The sequence below is a fragment of the Lepisma saccharinum genome, chromosome 26 (assembly GCF_977018435.1).
Source record: "Lepisma saccharinum chromosome 26, izLepSacc3.1, whole genome shotgun sequence".
NCBI lineage: Eukaryota > Metazoa > Arthropoda > Insecta > Zygentoma > Lepismatidae > Lepisma > Lepisma saccharinum.
This window is the reverse complement of record NC_139254.1, coordinates 21,082,746-21,102,269: the sequence shown is the minus strand read 5'-3', so window position 1 is coordinate 21,102,269 and position 19,524 is coordinate 21,082,746. Positions and strand designations below refer to the sequence as shown.

Below are 19,524 nucleotides of genomic sequence, written 5' to 3'. Positions count from 1 at the left end.
AATGATTATGTAGCTAATGTAAGTTCAAGATATTATGAAGTTAGTCGGCAACAATGGACAATTTGTGGTACTAAAATCGTGGACAATTTAGCATTGTAATGACTCCATTTAATTGCAGGAAACTCACGCAACACATTGTATACACTCCGATGAAACAGCTCGTGAAATTTCGAACTTGTCCTTTTGGCAAATGGAGGAATTACGTGTCTCACTCTAGCACGTGGAACACCCACAAAATTGAACTTAAGAAGTCTTCAAGCATTGCAGCCTTCAAAAGCAACAAACTAATGACAGTCCCCTTGAAATGCATACTGCAGAGCGTCAACCTCTCCCGTGGAGGTTCACTGTCCCAGAATTCTTTACGCTGACAGATTTTTGTCAAAAGAAAAAGATTTAAATCCGGAATTCCACTTTCCTAGGCACGTGATTTGTTCCCATCCGTGACGCAGGCAAAGTAGGGGACAAAACCTTGGGAGGAAGCTTATATTTGATGGCAAAAAGAAGAGACAAAAAAGGCTCATTTGAAGGTGGAGAAAAAATGACCTTCTCCTTGAAAACTGTCAGATGTCTGGTAATTGTTAAAAGTACAGATTCATTGCATTGTAAAATAAAACACTAAAATTGCTTACCAAGGCAGAATTTATTGTAAAAGGTCTTTCAGTGTGAATCTTTGTCTGAAGAAGACCCTGTTAGAGGGTGGAAACCTTACGTTTATAGTGTAATTTTAAATTCTGCCTTGGTCAACATTTTGAGTGTTGTATTAAACATGGAAACAAGGCTTAACACTGAATTGTTAGAGGAATCACAAAGTACAGGGTAGCCCAAAATATGATGGATTTGCTTTCTATGTACATGTTGAAAGAGAATAAATACATGAACGAACTAAACGGCAAATGAAAGCTTTATTCTTGGATTGGTTCACATTAAGAATGATGAAACATATCGGTCTAATGGCCTCTCCCTTATTGTTCGCAATCAATTACTCTTATCACAGTATTATCCATGACCTTTCACAGAGTTTCAGGAGTTTTTGCGGCTATTTCGTTCCTGATGTTCTCTGTCAGTTCCTCCATGATTTGCGGATTATTTTGTTTGTTTACAAAGCCGCTTAATTGAAAATGTGCTTCGTCGCCCATTAATAAATTTGAAAGAAAGTTGGCATCATTTTGGACGTGATTGAGGAAGGCACGGGAATATTGCAAACGCAATTCTTGTCTCTGTGGTTAAGGGATTGTTTTCTAATTGACTGCTAATATTGTTCCAATGTATATGATGCATTTTATTGTACTTTCTTGTTTAATTTCTTTGTAAGATTGAATTTTATTTTATTTTAATTTTAATCTGTACTTTTTTGGGGTTATGTGGTAGACCAGCAATAGCTGAACCTCGCCCAGCAATAAAGTCAATTCAATTAAAAGGGCTTGGACTAAACTCTGTCCAGGAAACCTGTGGAGCAAGCGAATGGGCGGAGCGAGTCAGTACGGACTTCTGGTAATTCACGCGTTCATTGATCGAGCTCTCTGGAGTCACTACTTCCGCAGAGACTTCTTTTTGTTCGCTCTTCTTCAGAGATTCCAGGAATAGAGTATAATTGAATTTTATAGGTAAGAGATGCAAGTTTTTGCTCCAAAAATCAATGCAATGAGCGACGAGAGATCTCCAATTGAGACGAGCACCGTCTGGTCGATGTTTGGGGGTTGATTTTCAACGCTGCCCCAATGTTTTGCATTGATCGACCACTACGAGGTGTTCTAGTATGCCAAGAATCTCCTACAGTTCCCGTATCTTCAAACTTTTAGACTAGACTGTTCATTGTGTTCCAGTCGCGAATGTTATAAAATTCGCCTCTACGCTCGTTGCCTTAAAACTACCGACTGATTACTTTCTAAGAACCCATAGTTAAATTCCATAAATCTTACTTGTAACAAAAGAAAAACAGAAATTAAGAATGAGAATCATTAGTCAAGAAAGTTTGAATTATATAAAAACCATCAACTTATTTTGCACCACCCTGTAGTTGACGGTTGCTGAATTGTAGCCAACATCTCCATGTGTGCTCACAGGGAGGAGATAAATGAAAAGCTGCCTACTTATTCCTAGCTTCTTCCGATTTGTATCTATTCTGTTTCTCATTTCTTGTAACCCCTTTCCTGTTTTCTTAGCCTTAGTACCTTTTTGTTCGAGTTTATTTCTTTCATTTTTGTTTTACATTGTCTTTCAAATTTTCTTTCTTCTCTCTCTCTCTCTCTCTCTCTCTCTCTCTCTCTCTCTCTCTCTCTCTCTCTCTCTCTCTCTCTCTCTCTCTCTCTCTCGTTATTTGTCTATATATTTCTCATTCTCTACCAGTTATTTCCCTCTTTTAAAACGTTTTTTTCTTATAATGGCGCTGTGGTGGTTGTCTCGACGTCTTGCTATTATGATCAAGGTAAAATTTCAGTAACCGCCAAACGCCTGAAATTCCTTTATTTTCTTCTTTTTCACATGGTACTTACGTATTCTGCATTCCTAAGGATTCTTGAAGGTGCCATTTTTTTTTTTTCACGGAAATAATCTATATTTTCGACATATGAAGTAAGTTTTGTTTGTTCGTTTTCGCTTGCGTTATACGCAATATGGCGGAGAAATCTTGACTAGCGTTGTCCATGATCAGTGGTTATGCAGTGTTGCAACCTTCTTCATCGAAAAATACCTACTTTCGTGTTACTGATTTTGTAGTTTTTTTCAGGTTCGAAAACCCCACTAACCATGCACAGATAGCCCCACGAACCATTCACGGATAGCCCCACGAACCATTCATAACTAGTCCCACGAACCATGCACGGATAGCCCCACGAACCATGCGCGGCAAGGTTAGGTTAGGTTCGGTTAGGTTAGGCAAACATAGTTAAAATTGTAATCTTCAAAATTGTCATGTTCTTGGAGAACAACGGTGTGGTTGGAAACACTGACCGGGGGTTACATCATCGAACGCACGCAACATTTGATTCACGTAGTGGAAGGCCATAGAGGCAACAGCTTTCGTGCATTGGAGAGACATTAATCTTAAAAAATACATGATTTACTGACGAAATAAATTAACCGATGGGAAAAAACACTTCCACGACCTTTCAAAAGTGTACGGAAAGTCAGTTCGGTAAGTACTTTCTCCTGTAAAATTGAAGAAATACGTTTTGGGGATACGAAAATTGTATCATGATAAAGACTAACGTTAACTTAACAACGCACTTTATTGTACAACACGAAGTATAACAAGAACTGAAAAAGTTACAAGCAACGATCTCGGTTAAAAGGACCGTTCACTGTCGGCCATGTTGCCGTTAACAGTGGTGCCAGTTCCCTTATATTACAAGTTACGAAACATAATCAAACAACACATATATTACAGTGTTGATTGCCTTTACTCTTGTCTGTCAGTGATTTTTGTTAGTTTAACATGTTCCATAGTAGTTTTACTATTGAAATGTTCACAGTATGCTTTCCGAAGAGGATAAAATATTGTAACAAAACTTCACACTGGCCTATTTATAACAGAAATTGCCATGTAAGGAATTATCAAATGAAGAATACAATTATAGACGTTAGTTTGTGGAAATTGAAACCAAAGGAAATGAACTCTTTTCTTGTGAGTTGACTTAAATCTCGATAAAGCATTATAAATTTATCTGATGGTTTCGAACATGAACCTATTGAAGGCTTGACAACATACTTTAAGAGTTGACTTGTAAGCAAGGTGTCCCGGGTTCGATACCCGGTGGAGGCACATAGTGGTTCGGATCCCACTTTAAACTGTAGGTCAAGTCCTGATTAGCCTTACTGTGCAAAAAGTGATCTTAAAATAATATTTGAGTTGGTGTTTTAAGAATGAAAAGTGTAAATTAACAAAATATCATAAAGTGTAATAAAATGTAATTCCAGCAGATAAATCATATTATTGTATAAACTATATTTAAAAATCCTTTTGAAGTGATAATATTGTAAGTTGCAAAACAATAAAAACCGTCTTTTAGTTGAAAGTGAGCATTTTCATTTTGTATAATGGAAAGTTATCGCTAATTTCACAATAAAAATGTCCCATACAAATGTTAAAAATTCTGTATGTTTACTCGAATCTGATGACTCCGAAATGGATTCTTTTCCTGTAGAGTTTGATACATAAATATTACCAGACAAATTGCTCATTGCCATGTTCATTCTTTCACTTCGTTCAGATAACAAGTTTTAAGAAATTAACCAATCCGGCGATGAAGCTGTTGACAAGTACTGTACCAGCATCAGAACAATTCAGATCTTTAAAATCACATTAGATGTAAAAGTGAATTAGAATATCGATGGGCAATTTGTGTGCCAATATTAATGCACCACACCGTACCAACCAACGAATGCAGAAGGGGTAGAGCTGCAGCGAAGAGGCTGAAATCGAGCTTATTTTGTTGACGCAAAATGAACGAGAAATCTTGACCTACTATTTTTGCTAGCGGCGCTGTTGTCCAATGAAAGAGGCAATTTTCATCCCGCATCTGCGTAAGCCGATCACCAGTGGCGGCGATTAGTGGGGACGAGCAGTTGCCTCCCACATTTTGCAAGTTTTGCTCCCACACTATGCTGAACCTTATCTACCAAGGGAAAGTTAACTGTTTTTGCCCCCCCCCCCAAGATTTGGCACCTTGCCCCTCCCCCCCCCCAGTTTTGGAACCCAATCGCCGCCACTGCAGATCACCGTGTTCCTTCGTCAGTGGCAGATTCCTTCAAAGCCGTTAGTAAGCATGGTCACATGGCTTGACCAAGATCGCATTGTGGCTTGGATCCCACTTTAAATTGTAAGTCCCGCACATCGCACTACAGCGTCAGGCTTCCCGGTTTCGGATGTCCCCACGACAAAATAACGTGAATTATAATAATCTGCTTGACATATTTAGTTTTAAGAGTCTTAGTAATAGGAGAAAAATAGTAGAACAGTTGGACTTGTATAAAACAATTAATGGTGTTTAAGACAACAGCTCCTTTGTCGGTCAAATACAATTCAATATAAGAAAAAAATAATCTGCGTAGTTGGCGTTGGAATGGCTACCTGGCTGGAAACGATGGCTGCTTGACTTGTTTTGACGATTAGACTGTGTTCTAAATGGGGCTGTTCATTGCCAAACTTTTCCGCTAGAGGCGCCACCCCCTGTTGTGTTTCTAAAGAATTTTGTTCGTCGTCTGTGCCCTAAGACGCACTTGCAATTGAATGTAATAACAGCACATTCAGCATCAAATTCCCCATGTATTTAAATGGGAGAACAATTACCCATGAAAAGCGTGGGGACACAACAGGGGTGCTGCCACCTACAATAGTTTGCTTTGACCAGGCCCATTGCAACTGGCTTTCTCTGCTAGATTCTGTGGAACAGCCAACGAGAGTTAAGTTTAGTCATATGAAGATAATCTGCGAGTTTGGCAAGATAAAGTTTTTTATCTGTGGTTTCCAAGTATTGGCTGCTTTTGTTCGCTGCTCGGTGGAAGAGAACAGAGATAATGTGCATTTGGGTTCATTAATATTTTGGAACTTATCCAAAGCGATGAGATTTGTACACGCCACTTCTGATAGCCGATAATGAAAATCCTTATTATTACCAGTGTAATATATGTTTGACATCTTTAGTTGAACAAATTATATATTTTTATGAATGAATCCTGTGAATCTCATGTATGAATATACATACCCGAGTTCATTAAAAAGCCTGTTGAGTACTTTCCTTCGAGCCAATTTCTAGTCCATACAAATAGAAATACTTTTATTTTAATTGTAATATAATTAGGCCTTGTTTCCATATTAAAAACACTAAGATGCTGACCAAGGCGGTTTATTAAGATATAAAAACACTTAACATGTAACGTTTCAACCCTGAATCAGGGTCTTGAAGAGAAAGACCCTGATACAGGGTTGAAACGTTACATGTTAAGTGTTTTTATATCTTAATAAACTGCCTTGGTCAGCATCTTAGTGTTTTCATTTTCATTTTTAATAACAGTAGTAGCTGTTCTTCTACAACGTTCCTCAAATGGCTCAAGTATCGTGCGAGCCAAAAACTAGCAGATGAGCCACTACCACACAACCAGTCCAAGTCCAACTGGAAAATCCAGCAGGAGATGTAGCCTCGTGTGATTCAGGCATAAGGTTGGCGTTCATTCTGAATATAGAACCGACTTAATTCTCGTTAACTTGAAGAGATTTTCTCCTCTACCTTGGAGAGAAAACAGAGATGTTCTGCGTTGTTCTTCCTGCAAAGACAATTTGCATCTTACGTAACAATGCAAAGGTGGATGAGCATGTGAGTAGTTTTGCTCTTGGTTTGGGAGTGGTCACTTCCTGTTTCTCTGTTTTCTTCTTTACCCCTTCCACCACCTTCCTTATTCAACACCATCCTCGCTCTCCTATCCGCCCTCTCCTCGGATAATGGTTTTCCGGCGGATTACGACGCAAGCTCCACTTCAGAACGCGTGCCGTTGCAGTGTGGCACAGTGTATGAAATTTCCCTCTGTGTTTGAGTCGGAAGGTTAAAGGAGCTGGCAGCACTACATGATCAGTGTTGCCAACACGTGGGTTCTGTTTCCTTTGTTCGTGTTTGGAAGTAAGGAAGTCACCCGAGTGTCGAGGAAAATGAAGCACAAGTAGAAACCGAACACCCTTCCACATAATGCGTTGAGAACGTAATGCAATTACAAAGAGAATACGACAGTATAGGTGACTTCTTTTGGTATATGTCTCTACCACTAGAAACAGCAATGCAATTACCCAGTGTGCAAATTAACGGGGGAATCCCCTCCCTCACAAAAAATCTCCAACAAAGAAAATTATTTTTATCCCCACCAGGGATGTTTTTATACCCCTCAAAGAAAACTGAATTGACAGCATTCGTGTCCATTAATTGTTTAGTCATCAAATATTTCCCTGCCGAAAATTATGCAGCCTTGTGGATTAAGACTCGGCAGGACTTTTGGCATGCGAGTGGGCGAATATTTTTAAAGTTTCCTCTCCATTCGAAAAACCTCTTGGATATTTTGAAATATGAAAAATTGCATACGCTTAGAATTGCTTCTAGAGCATTGACGTGAATTTTCGTGTAGTTTTCTTTCAGTGTTATCTAGAAATTATCAATAGTTTAACAGACTTGTAAGTTGGGCTCGGAAGTTGAGGACCTATAAATTGCCAAAAACAGACATATAAAAAGACCTAAAAACGGAAAAAGGACCTATAAATGTTATCTAAATTAATTAATAACCAGTTTTAATTACATATTTAATGAATAAAAAATACAAAATTCTGGTGGTATGGAACACACAGTGCGAAGAAACTATATGAATGAAATGCATCTTCTTTCAGTCCAAAAATGTTATTCTCTCGTTTCAGGGATGCTTCAAATGTATTTTTTTTTTATTTCTTTACTACAGGAAGGATGTTTAAGAGGTGATGAACTGATGATGATTCGAATTGAGAATGGGCAGTAAAAGCGTAGTCGAAAGAAGATGAAGTTGCAAAAAAAAAGCCGTTAAGACCTTAAAAAAGGCTAAAAAAGGACCAATAAGCCAAAAAACGCCGAAAAAGGCAAAAAAAGGACAAATAAAACCCACCTTTTTTTGGAGTACAATGACCCAAAATGAACATATATTATGTTGGGCCTCGTCGCTAGGAAAAAAAGGGATTTTTGCTCAACTTCCGATCCCTACTTATAAGAAAGAAGAGTTTGGAGGAGAAAGTTCATCTTTTCTCCATCTCCTTTTCTTTTTGGAAAAAAGGGAAAGACAGGAGGAGAAAAGAGAAATGAAGAGAGAGAGAGAGAGGAAAAAGAAGAAAAGAGGAGAGAGGAAGGAAGGAAAAGAAAGGAAAGGGATAGAGAAGACAGAAAAGAAGAAGGGAGAGAGAGAAGGGATCTCTCTCTCCCTCTTTGGAGAGAGAAGGAGATTATTTTTTCCCCTCTTTCTCTCCTTTTTTTATCTTTTCTTTCCCCGTAAGTTTATTAAACTATTGATAATATCTAGATAACAGATGTAAGTCTATTAAACTATTGACAATATCTAGATAACAGATGTAAGTCTATTAAACTATTGACAATATCTAGATAACAGATGTAAGTCTATTAAACTATTGACAATATCTAGATAACAGATGTAAGTCTATTAAACTATTGACAATATCTAGATAACAGATGTAAGTCTATTAAACTATTGACAATATCTAGATAACAGATGTAAGTCTATTAAACTATTGACAATATCTAGATAACAGATGTAAGTCTATTAAACTATTGACAATATCTAGATAACAGATGTAAGTCTATTAAACTATTGACAATATCTAGATAACAGATGTAAGTCTATTAAACTTTTGACAATATCTAGATAACAGATGTAAGTCTATTAAACCTTTGACAATATCTAGATAACAGATGTAAGTCTATTAAACTATTGACAATATCTAGATAACAGATGTAAGTCTATTAAACTATTGACAATATCTAGATAACAGATGTAAGTCTATTAAACTATTGACAATATCTAGATAACAGATGTAAGTCTATTAAACTACTGACAATATCTAGATAACAGATGTAAGTCTATTAAACTATTGACAATATCTAGATAACAGATGTAAGTCTATTAAACTATTGACAATATCTAGATAACAGATGTAAGTCTATTAAACTATTGACAATATCTAGATAACAGATGTAAGTCTATTAAACTATTGACAATATCTAGATAACAGATGTAAGTCTATTAAACTATTGATAATATCTAGACAACAGTGATAGAAAACTACACGAAAATTCATGTCAATGCTCTAGGAGAAATTCTAAGCGTATGTAATTTTTCATATTTCGAAATATTTAAGGGGTTTTTCGAATGGAGAGGAAAATTTTAAAAAAATCGCCCATACGCATGCAAAAGGTCCATTCTGAAACTGATCAACATCACCAAACCAAGACAACAGCATACTGTTTCCCACTTAACTTTCCTTGGCATAGTGCTGATGTACTAAAGTGTTTACAAGAAACTTATAGGTAAGTTAGGTGGAGTGGCGCCGATTACTTTGGGCGAGAGAGGGCAGTTGCCCCCCCACCAAATTTTCGCCACTTTTGCCCCCGCACTATGCTAAACCTTATATACAAAGGGAAATATACTGTCTTTGCCCCCTCCCCCGGTTTTGGAACCCAATCGTCGCCACTGGTTAGGTGAGTGTTAAATTTGAACTTGGCAATAGCAATTTGGTCTCAGTTTTAAAGTTTTTGCTTGGGTGTTCTTAGAATGTAATTATACTGTTTCTAAATTACGTGGGGCCTACCCGATGTCGCAGTGGTAGCGTCGTCGCATTGTAATCAAGGGGTCCCGGGTTCTATACCCGATGGAGGCACATAGTGGTTCCGATCCCACTTTAAACTGTAGGTCCAGTCCCGATTTGCCTTACTGTGCATAAAATTAACTTAAAACATCAAATCAACCAACCAACCAATCTAAATTACGTGTAAATGTGGTCATAAGATTTATTGGTGTAGGTTAGAACTAACATTCTAAGGTAGTTAGAACCTCAAGGCAAGAGTTAATTTACTGACAGGTAACAAATTTGCTTACCCCCATCAAAGTTCCTGCCAAATTCGCCAGACGTCAGAGACTTGTAATTGAGATTAGCAAGGCTGCAGGGCCAAATAAGCCACGGATCACGAGAACAACCGACATCGGAGCTTAACGAAATGTCTAACGGAACCACAATCTGAACCTCCTCGCGAGCCATCCTGATGCATCCCAGGCAACTCCCTGTTCCCTGAAGTTCCCAGGATTACTGTACTTAGGTTCTTCCAGTACTACTTATTCCTTCCCCTTTCAAACTTCACTCCCTACCCTTACCCAACCCAGGCTCTGTTCCGTAGTCCCTTTCCGGAACAAACACCTCCCCAACAATCAACAATAATAGTGTGACAAACAAGTTTAACGCTTCATGTAAACCAAGCCTGTACTTGTAAGAAGAACAGATTTGGTAATTAATTAGCTAAAAATAACATTGGAACTTATTGCAATCTTGGTAATAGTTAATAAAGTTATTAAAGACTAAACGGGGAAACCTAACAACGAAACAGACATCCTTCTCGCGGCCAGGTATAACGGCTACAGCCGGATTGCGCACACTTTTCCGGTTTTATCAGTGGTAAAGTTGACAAGCTGTCACAATGTACAGGACTGCGCACAAAAAAATGAGGCGATGCTGGCAGGTGTAAAATGTTCTCAAGCCGTTCTCACTTCTGTTGTCTTTGTTTGTGTGTGTATGTTGACTTACACGTGTTTTTGTAGTCATTAACCTAACCTAACCTAACCTAACTTTTGAGTTTGAGTAAATTGGTATGATTTACTATTTTATTTCTAATTTCTCTCTCTCTCTTCTTGTCTAAAGAAAAAAAAACAGTTTTGTGCACAGACTTTAAAGCGATCAAAGTGGCAACGTTGGATCAAAATCTGTGCGCAAAACAGGTCAGTGAGATTTGTACGCAATCCTGGATCTAAAGTGTGCGCAATTCTGTTGCGGCGGGTATAACTGATACCAGAGTCCGGAGATTGAAAATCACTGTTCTATAAGAAATTCTAAGCAGCTGTAATTTTTCAGAATTTGGAATACAATAACGATATTTCGAAAGGAGAGGAAATTTCCACAACGGCTCACCTGGCGTCAGCCAAAGATCCAGCCGAACCTAAAAAAGGGGGGAACCCCTAATTGTGCCCATCGTCCACCGCAAACATTCGGGGGTGTGCACTTATTTCGCCTGGTGTTCTCATACCCGAAGGAAGATATACTCGTAAATCAACGCAAGTTTCATCTCATTTGCAGGTGTAGAGATCTTTGTATCTATTGAAATGGATTAAGCACTGTAGTCAGGAATTCGAGCCCACAGTCTCTTCATCTCTCCCCTCCCCTCTTCCTCTCTCTCTCTCTCTTTGCATGTATCTCTTCCTGCTCTTTCTTTCTCTTTCCGCTTTCTTTCCCTATTTTCTGTCTCCCTATTTCCATTTTTCTTGCTTTCCTCTTTCCCATTCCAGTTTCTATCTCTCTTTGTTTACCTAAATTTTCCTTTTCCGTTTCTCTTATTTCTTCCTTTCCCCTAATAACATATTCTGCTTCAGTTCCTTTCTTTCCGTGCTTATTATGTTGCGGTTGTTCTTCACTTGGTCATTCCATTCGTACTCCCTATTGGAATTCTCCTATCACGATGATTGTTCGCTTTGTTTTACGCAATAAGTGGCTCAAGAATTGAAACAAAACGCGAAGAACGTTTTGCCGATCATTACTTATGCATGCCACTGTACAACGCCTAGAAAAAAGAAAAAAAAGAGACCTGAACGTTGTAATTTTGGTTTCATGCGTATTGCATTTCGTGGTCTATTAACTTAACAGTTGGGCTGAAAAGTTCGTAGGCTGACTCATAGATGGCGTTACTAGAATTAAATCCATGTCATTTTTACTTAGTACTAACCTTCAAAAGATACGTGTATAAATTTCACAGCTTCCGGATAATTAGTTCGTGAGATATAGCATTGTGAGTGAAGCAGCTTTTGTTATTGTGAAAAAATGGATAAAAAAATAATTTCGTGTGTTAATAAAGCATTGCTTTTTGGCGAAAAAAAATACTGTTGAAGCCAAGGCTTGGCTTGATAAACATTATTCGGACTCTGCACCAGGAAAATCAACCGTTGAGAAGTGGTTTGCTAAATTTAAACGAGGCGAATTGAGCATCGAAGACGATGCACGCAGTGGACGCCCCAAAGAGGCTGTTACCGACGAAAACATCAAAAAAGTCCACAAAATAATTTTAAATGATCGTAAAGTGAAGTTGATCGAGATAGCTGAGACTTTAAAAATATCAAAGGAACGTGTTGGGCATATTGTGCATGAATATTTGAACATGCGAAAGCTGTGTGCAAAATGGGTGCCGCGCGTGCTCACAATCGACAATGCACCGTGTCACAAATCAATGAAAACGATGGCAAAATTATATGAATTAGACTACGAATTGCTTCCCCATCCACCATATTCTCCAGATCTGGCCCCCAGTGACTTTTTCCTGTTTGCAGACCTTAAAAGAATGCTCGCTGGAAAGAAATTTAGCACTGATGAAGAGGTAATCGCCGAAACTGAGGCCTATTTTGAGGCTAAAGAGAAATCGTACTATAAAAATGGCATCGAAAAATTGTATGACCGCTATAATCGTTATATCGCCCTCGAAGGCAACTATATTGAATAATAAAATCGAATTTTGTCAAAAAAATATTTTTTACTATGTTAGCCTACGAACTTTTCAGCCAAACTGTTAGAATCCTATTAAATAGGCGAATTAAACTTCTGCCTTTGGAAAGGGAAGGAGACGCAATCCATTGCTACTTCAATTGTAAACTATTTGAAAGAAATTCGCTCTCTATTGGGTGAAGGGTGATAAATGTGCACATTGTTGTTGTTATGATTGGTTTATTTGGTTTATTTTACTTCGCTGTAGAAGCCGTACGAATTAGCATAAAGTAGACTTTCTGTCACTTTTGGCTAATCGCGAAGATGAGGATGAGTGATGATATGATGAAATTGATGACGGGACACTCACAATTAACAGCCATGTCCAAGCCGGGATTCGAACCCGGGACCCCTGGCGTCGCAGCGCGGAAGTCGGCTTTATTTTTAACATTAACCAGAAGAAAGCATTTATATAAAACCACACAGAATCATTCGGGCCCGTAGCTAGAATTGATCTCCAGGAGGGGCTTTGTAAACCAAGTCCATTTTTCACAAGTTTAACAGTGTTAAATGAAGGTAAATAATGTGGAGAGGGGCATTAAATTACATAAAATTTACAAACATAAAAAAACTACATTTTTTATATCTTTTAAATCATCACTTGAAGCGTAAATTCACTGCTACTGAAATCATCCCTTACTACACACTCCATACTACTTTTGATGATACAGATATTTATATCACACAAGAATAAATGCACAATGTTCAATCATAGTACCTACAGTACATTCCACCCCCGGCCGAAGGAATGAAATTCTCCTTCGTTCCCAAAACTGTTGACCTTTGACGCAGATGCGGAGGGAATTTGCATGATGACATCAAAGTCACAGATTGTTGTCTAAAAGGAGGTCGCGACAGGAGCAGTGAAGGTACAGATAAAGAATGTAATAGCTGCTGTTCATGTTATGAGAATTTATCCTTCACCGAAGTTGTGAGCAAAATTATATGTGCCGTCTACATTTTCACTCTTCACTGCAAACAAATTATACAAAATAGTGTTACCTAATTTCAAGGGGGCTGACGGCAGTACCGGGGGGGGGGGCTTAGCCCCCTGCCTGGCTACGGTCCTGCCACGAAAATTCTGTGAAATTCTCAAGTTTCGTTAACCGACATCCGTGGCGAAGTTGTTAGAACAGCGCACTGCAACGCCAGAGGTACCCACGGGTTCGAATCCCGGTTAGGACATGGATGTTTGTGTTTGCCGGGGGATAATACCGCATAGGGGTATTCCTTTAAAAAAAAAAAAAGTGGTTAGAACAACGCGCTAGAATGCCATGGGTCCCGGGTTCGAATCCCGGCTTGGGCATGGGTATTCTTTGTGACTGTTCCTTCATCAATTTCATCATATCACTCAGCCTCATCTTCGCGATTAGCCAAAGTGGCAGAAAAGCGAAGTAAAATAATCCATTCAACCCAAGTTTCACAAGTTTACCACGTAATTTGCAACATGTTTGCCTCTAAAAGAACCAATATTTAAATTAAATTAACATTTATTGGGTCTTGTTTTACACATGACGTTTCAAAACTAATTGATTTCTCGGTTTTTAGACAATAACAACAAATAATGAATTACGTATTCCAATGTTGGTACACATACAATCGTACCCTGTTAAAATACTTTGATTACATGCAAGTTGAGGGAATTTACTTGGGTGAGCGCGGGGATTTTTACCTTGTGCATCTGTGCGAAACCAGCGTACCATTACCGGTGTATACAACCAGCTGGCTGTCAGTTGTGCTCAAACGCAGCAAGCGTGCAGTGGTGTCGCGTATAAGCTCCGTGCAAGTTGTTCGAGAAAGGTGGGCGAATCGGGAACAACCTCCATTATTACAGTGCGGTTATCGTATCGTCGCAACAACATAAAGAAAAGACTTTCACCCTAGACAGAACAAGGCTCAGTTACTACATGAAGCAGTGAAGTTTAACTCGAATATAGTTGATCAATTGTTCATATTTTTCGACAACATTTCTTTTCACTTGGTTAGACGTGACAAGCTTTAACAGCATTACGTTCAACACAGAGGTTTCGATTTCTTAACAGGGTGTGTTAGTTATGAAGTTCGGTAAACGCCTACTTAAACTGATGAAATTTCCTATTGTACAAAGAGCTTTCGAAACTTTATGACGAGCCTCAAGTCAAGTTTAGGTATTCAAAATGAGACGAAATGTGTGTTCAGAAGAACCAAGTGATGTGGCTAATGGATTGAGAAGCAATTTTTAAGCATGGACTGGGTTAGTGTTGAAATGTCGTCCAATTTCGCGCGCAGCAAATGTTTATTTCACAGACTATCGCGGATTCTTCTTTTCGTCGTAGTCTTCTTCACAACACCTAACCACAATTCGTGCCAAGAAGAAGAGGTAAGTAAAGTTGTTTTCTTTTTTAATGGAAAAATAATCGTTACTGGTTAATATTTATTTAGTTTGATTTGCTACAAAAGCTTCTGTATAAATGAAGTACTGCCCCTAATCTCGACCTTGGATCCTGCAGATGAAAATAACGAGAAAAATGTTGAATTGTTTTTTATAACGTTCTTACAGACTTTGATGTTTTGTTTATAGGCATAGAGCCACAAAGCTGGTTATTCTTTTTATGAGGGAAGGAAAAAGCACCTTGCTTTATAAACTGAAGTTATTATTTTAATGTTTTGCAGTGACAAAAGGTTTTTATATTTATATTAACAATAATCACTACGAAACAACAAAATAATAACTTTAGTTTTGCAATAGATATGCTGACAAAAACTGAAGTAATGACCTTCGAAAGTATGAAATGATACTTGCTCCATGAACAAATTTTTATTAGAAAAATAACTGCAGTCATCTCTGGCAGGGCTGAGTGTTTACCTCCATTGTCCAGAATGGAAGATCCAAACAATTCACCGCATTAATTCGCATAACAATAACAGTAATGTGAGACAAATTGTAAATTTATTTTTTAATTCACCCTTATACCCACGTGTTTCAAGTGGTCGAATTGAACTGATGCTTGTACAGACACTCTTTGATTTATGATGTGTTTCAATTCTTGCACATTTCATCGCGTGAAACGAAGGGAATGAACGTGTTATCGACAAGTTGTCCGGTAATATCTCTGCATTCGATAGTACACATGCAAGGGGTCAAACGTGGATCCAGAATTATTTTTGGGGAGGGGCACGGACGATGCGTAAGCGCAAAATAAACATATTGTATAAGGATGCAACTTTGTAAATGCAGTGTATCATTTTCTACATATTAAATGCAACCATACTATGCTATATCGCGATTTTTTTGCGAAAGAAGTTTCGCAAAGTTTGTTTCAAATCGACTTTGCGTTCGCATCGAGACAGGGCCTACAGTTTAAAGTGGGATTTTTGTCAGTTGAAGATACTCGTCTGGATTTGTATATATGTTTTTACATTTGACAGTAGTATGACTATTTTAATATTAAACAGGCACAACATGATGGTTGTATGTATGTACTTTATTTGCGAATATATTTTTCGGTTTCTCCTTTACCCCCCCCCCACCCTCTTCTTGTCTATATTGCTAAGGATATTAAAACAGGAGTTTCTTTTTGGACGAATACATAATCGTGCAACAAAGATAAATAGATGTCGCTTCAATCCAAACCCTAACTGCACTTGCTCGTATACAGACAAACTCTGGTGTGTCATTCCGTGAACAAAAACTTCCCCTCAAAATAGAACTGTAAAGTTTCTTTAAAAAGTTAGATCTGTCCGACTTAAAATCGGCATTGGGCACATAACTGTGAAAGGATCACAATAAAAACTGTCATCTCTCGAATTACTGCCTTCCGATTGCCTCCACTTTCACATCGGAAGCTCAACGTAATGTCTTTGGCCTTGTATTCTGCACCATCACAGGCTTTGCATGGGGAAACCCACAGCGAACTTTGCTTGTAGGTGCGCTCTCACAGTATATCTCCCAGTTGAGCCTTATCTGGTTAGTGAATCGACGCCCTAACTTACAAGCAAACTTCCCTTCGATTATTTTGTAGCCAGAAGCCAAGGTTGAATGCAAATTAATAGGAAGCGGAAGTTGATGAAATGTCATCTTCTTTCTGACATCTCGGACACGATGCTCATTAAATATACACAATATTACACTTCGTCTTGAACCCCAAAAAGGTAAATTTAAAGTGCATTTTTTGCCAATTTTCAGGTTTTAGGTAATTTTCCCCAAATTTCGACATTTTCCCGTCATTTTTCGCAATATTCGGTGTATTGTTTCGTCATATTTTGTCACTTCTTTCATTTTGGTAATATTCTTGAGTCTATTCACCAAGGTGAAATATATATCTCGCAGGAATGCAATTTACGAGCAAAAGAAAAGCTGAACTGTTGTGTTGAGGGAAACCACCAGGTGTCCGTCTGGGGCAAACTCAAATTTAAGATCATGTAAGGAGATTGTATTTTGTCTAATTTCCTTTTCATTTAAATTTTTAACCCGAAACTTAACAAATTTAATGGTCATTTTATGCATTTTTTACGTCATTTTCCCCAATTTTTAGGACATTCTATAGGTCATATACCTATATTTTTTAGATCATCAACTTTCGCTCCCTACAAATGAATATACCTATCGAACACTTTTGTGCTCGAGAATTCAATAAAGGTTGCATGTCGGGAATTGTTCCGTAAATATTGAATTCTGATCAGTTGTTAGACCACCACTAAAATTTCAAATCGCAAAAGCCCCCCCCCCCTCCTCCGCCAAACATCAGATTCACAGACTCAATTCCTGACGTATATCACCCTAGCTAGCTGTCATAAGCAGATAATGTCTTTTTTTAGTCTTCATCCTCATTAGATTGTCTAAAAAAGGCACCTTTTGATTTTGCATTAATGTCTGAGATTTTGCCACAATTTAAGAATAAATCTTTTAAAAAGGCAATTTTTCTGGTACATTTTGAAGTTTTTACCTTGTAAAATTGTTTGGAATGAAAGTTAAGTATACCCTAATTATGGGGTTCCCAGACTTTTTCATTTCACTGCGCCCTTAGTGTTTCAAGATCTTTCCAGCGTTCAGTTAGTATGGTTAGGTTGCAGGCCTTAAGTTAAAAATTTAACACATATTTCAAATTCAGAAACATTTTATGTGTAAAAAGTACTAAATAGGCACATATTTTGAATAATTGTCATTTCAGTGAAAATATTGGAACCTTTCACCGCGCCCCTGTAAGCCAGCCGTGGGGCACATTTTGGGAACCACTGCCCAAATTTATAATATTTTAAATATTAGTAAGCCGGCCCCCGTGGCGGAGTGGTTAACACATCACGCTACGGCTCCCGGGTTCGAATCCCGGCCTGGGCATGGATGTTAGTGGGTGTCCATTCATCAATTTCATCATATCACACATCCCCATCTTCGTAAATTAGCCAAAAGTGGCACAAAAACTAAGTAAAATAAATCAAATCAATAATAATCAATTAAAATATTAGTATTTAGTATTTTTTCCACATCTCATGTGTAAGCCATCGGCTGTGCGCACTGCATCTACTTTACATTACTATTAATCCCCTCTTTCCATAGAGTCTAAACTTTCCACAAATTCCGTATAGGTGTTACCATAGCATTTCTGGTTGTTTTGTCTGTTCTCATTTAAATTAACACTTCTTCCTCTTCTTTTTTTCCGTCTCTGTAAAATGATATAAAAGTTCGGATGTCCTCACAAACTTGCACAAAACATTCTAGGACATTGATTCTCAACCTTTTTCAGTCCGGGACTCACCTTGAAGGATATTACACTTCATGGGACCCATAAGCTTGGGCGCTGGCAGAATTACTTGTAGGGGTCTGCACCCAGTTTATAATCACATTTTTGCTAACATCGAGTACTTTAAGAAGCCCTCTTGCTTAAACAAATTACACATACTTCATTCTACAAAAGTAAATATGTAATTCAAAAGACTAATTTAGTCTAACACCTAACTAAATATACATGCTGAAATTGAAAGCCTTTTTTTTTACCCACCGAATTAATGTGACGGTTGTGGTTGCCATTTCCGCCCATAACCTGGGGTACGTTGGGTTCAATCAAGACCATCTAGAGGTTCAGGCCACAGCGCTCAGTCAAGACGTCATCATCTGGAGGCGATCGTCTTAATGCTGTAAACTCCTTGACGTAATTTTACCGTAGATAATTAAGGTATATTTATTTCTCTTATGAAGTTAAATTTTGACATTTACCCTCCCGACGAATATAGTTAGAAGAGAAATGTATAATATTGAATATTTACACCAAAATTTTCTTTCAGGAAGTCACTATGGCCACCACAAAAATTCCTAAGATAGCACAAAGAAAGAGTTGAAACCGTTAGAAACGTCTTGTCGGAAATATTTAAACATTGTATATCTTTGAAAAATATTATCGGGAATATTGGTCAGCTACAGTAAAACTCGTAACAGCTTTTGTATGAACTTTTGTATGTAAAATCAATTGATTAAATAAAAAACATGTTAGGTTGATCGTAAACTTTCCAAGTTACCTAATCAATTAAATTGTCTTTAAGTTTACCCAAAATTAATCAACCAGATAATGCAGATATTCTGTGTAGCTATACAATCTCAATACAAAACCTTAATTTCTATATTCTTGCAGCAAAAGCGAAAGAAATTGGTACAAGGGCAATGTTACATTTCTGTGTATAAAGACTAAACGTAAATAATTTGTCACATTGTAATTTCGATCCTATTGACTTTATTTATTAAACGAAAGATAATAAACAAAATGAATCTTTTCATTGTCGTTAGTAAGATTTGTGACAATAACTTAAGAGTTTCATTGAGAAAAAAAGCAGATTAATATTTCCATTTTAACGTTCACTTGGGAAATAAACATTTGGAATATTTCCTTACACTGTTTTTTACATTCCGTTAGAAAAATCGTGAAAAATGTTAATAAATTATGAAACAATAAACATTATCACTGATTTAATAATCAAAGTTACGAACATTGAAGCTTCACAAAGACAAAAAATTAAAAGGAGTTCATATGAAACAGTTTTAAAAATTTAATACATTAGTAGTTCATATTAACATAGCTAGGTAACAAAATGCTTTCTGTGTGAAAACATTTGTATTTGAAAGATAAGTAATATATATATATTCTTGGATAGTTTTACACACGAATATTTCATCGACGTTCTTGTTACACATCGCACCTTTGTATTTAAATGTACAACATATCTTTTATTAGCCTCCGATTAGCATA

The 19,524-nt window shown here is 37.5% G+C and overlaps 1 protein-coding gene across 1 annotated transcript in view; it reads left to right on the top strand.

Moving 5' to 3' along the window:
- The first annotated feature begins 14,053 nt into the window (after positions 1-14,053).
- The window catches only part of LOC145979468 (A disintegrin and metalloproteinase with thrombospondin motifs adt-1-like), a 183,514-nt gene continuing 178,043 nt past the window's right edge, over positions 14,054-19,524 (top strand). The window contains exon 1 of the mRNA XM_083112382.1: positions 14,054-14,666. Coding sequence (XP_082968508.1) covers positions 14,532-14,666 — 135 coding nt within the window. The 5' untranslated portion in view covers positions 14,054-14,531. The remainder of the gene's footprint in view (positions 14,667-19,524) is intronic.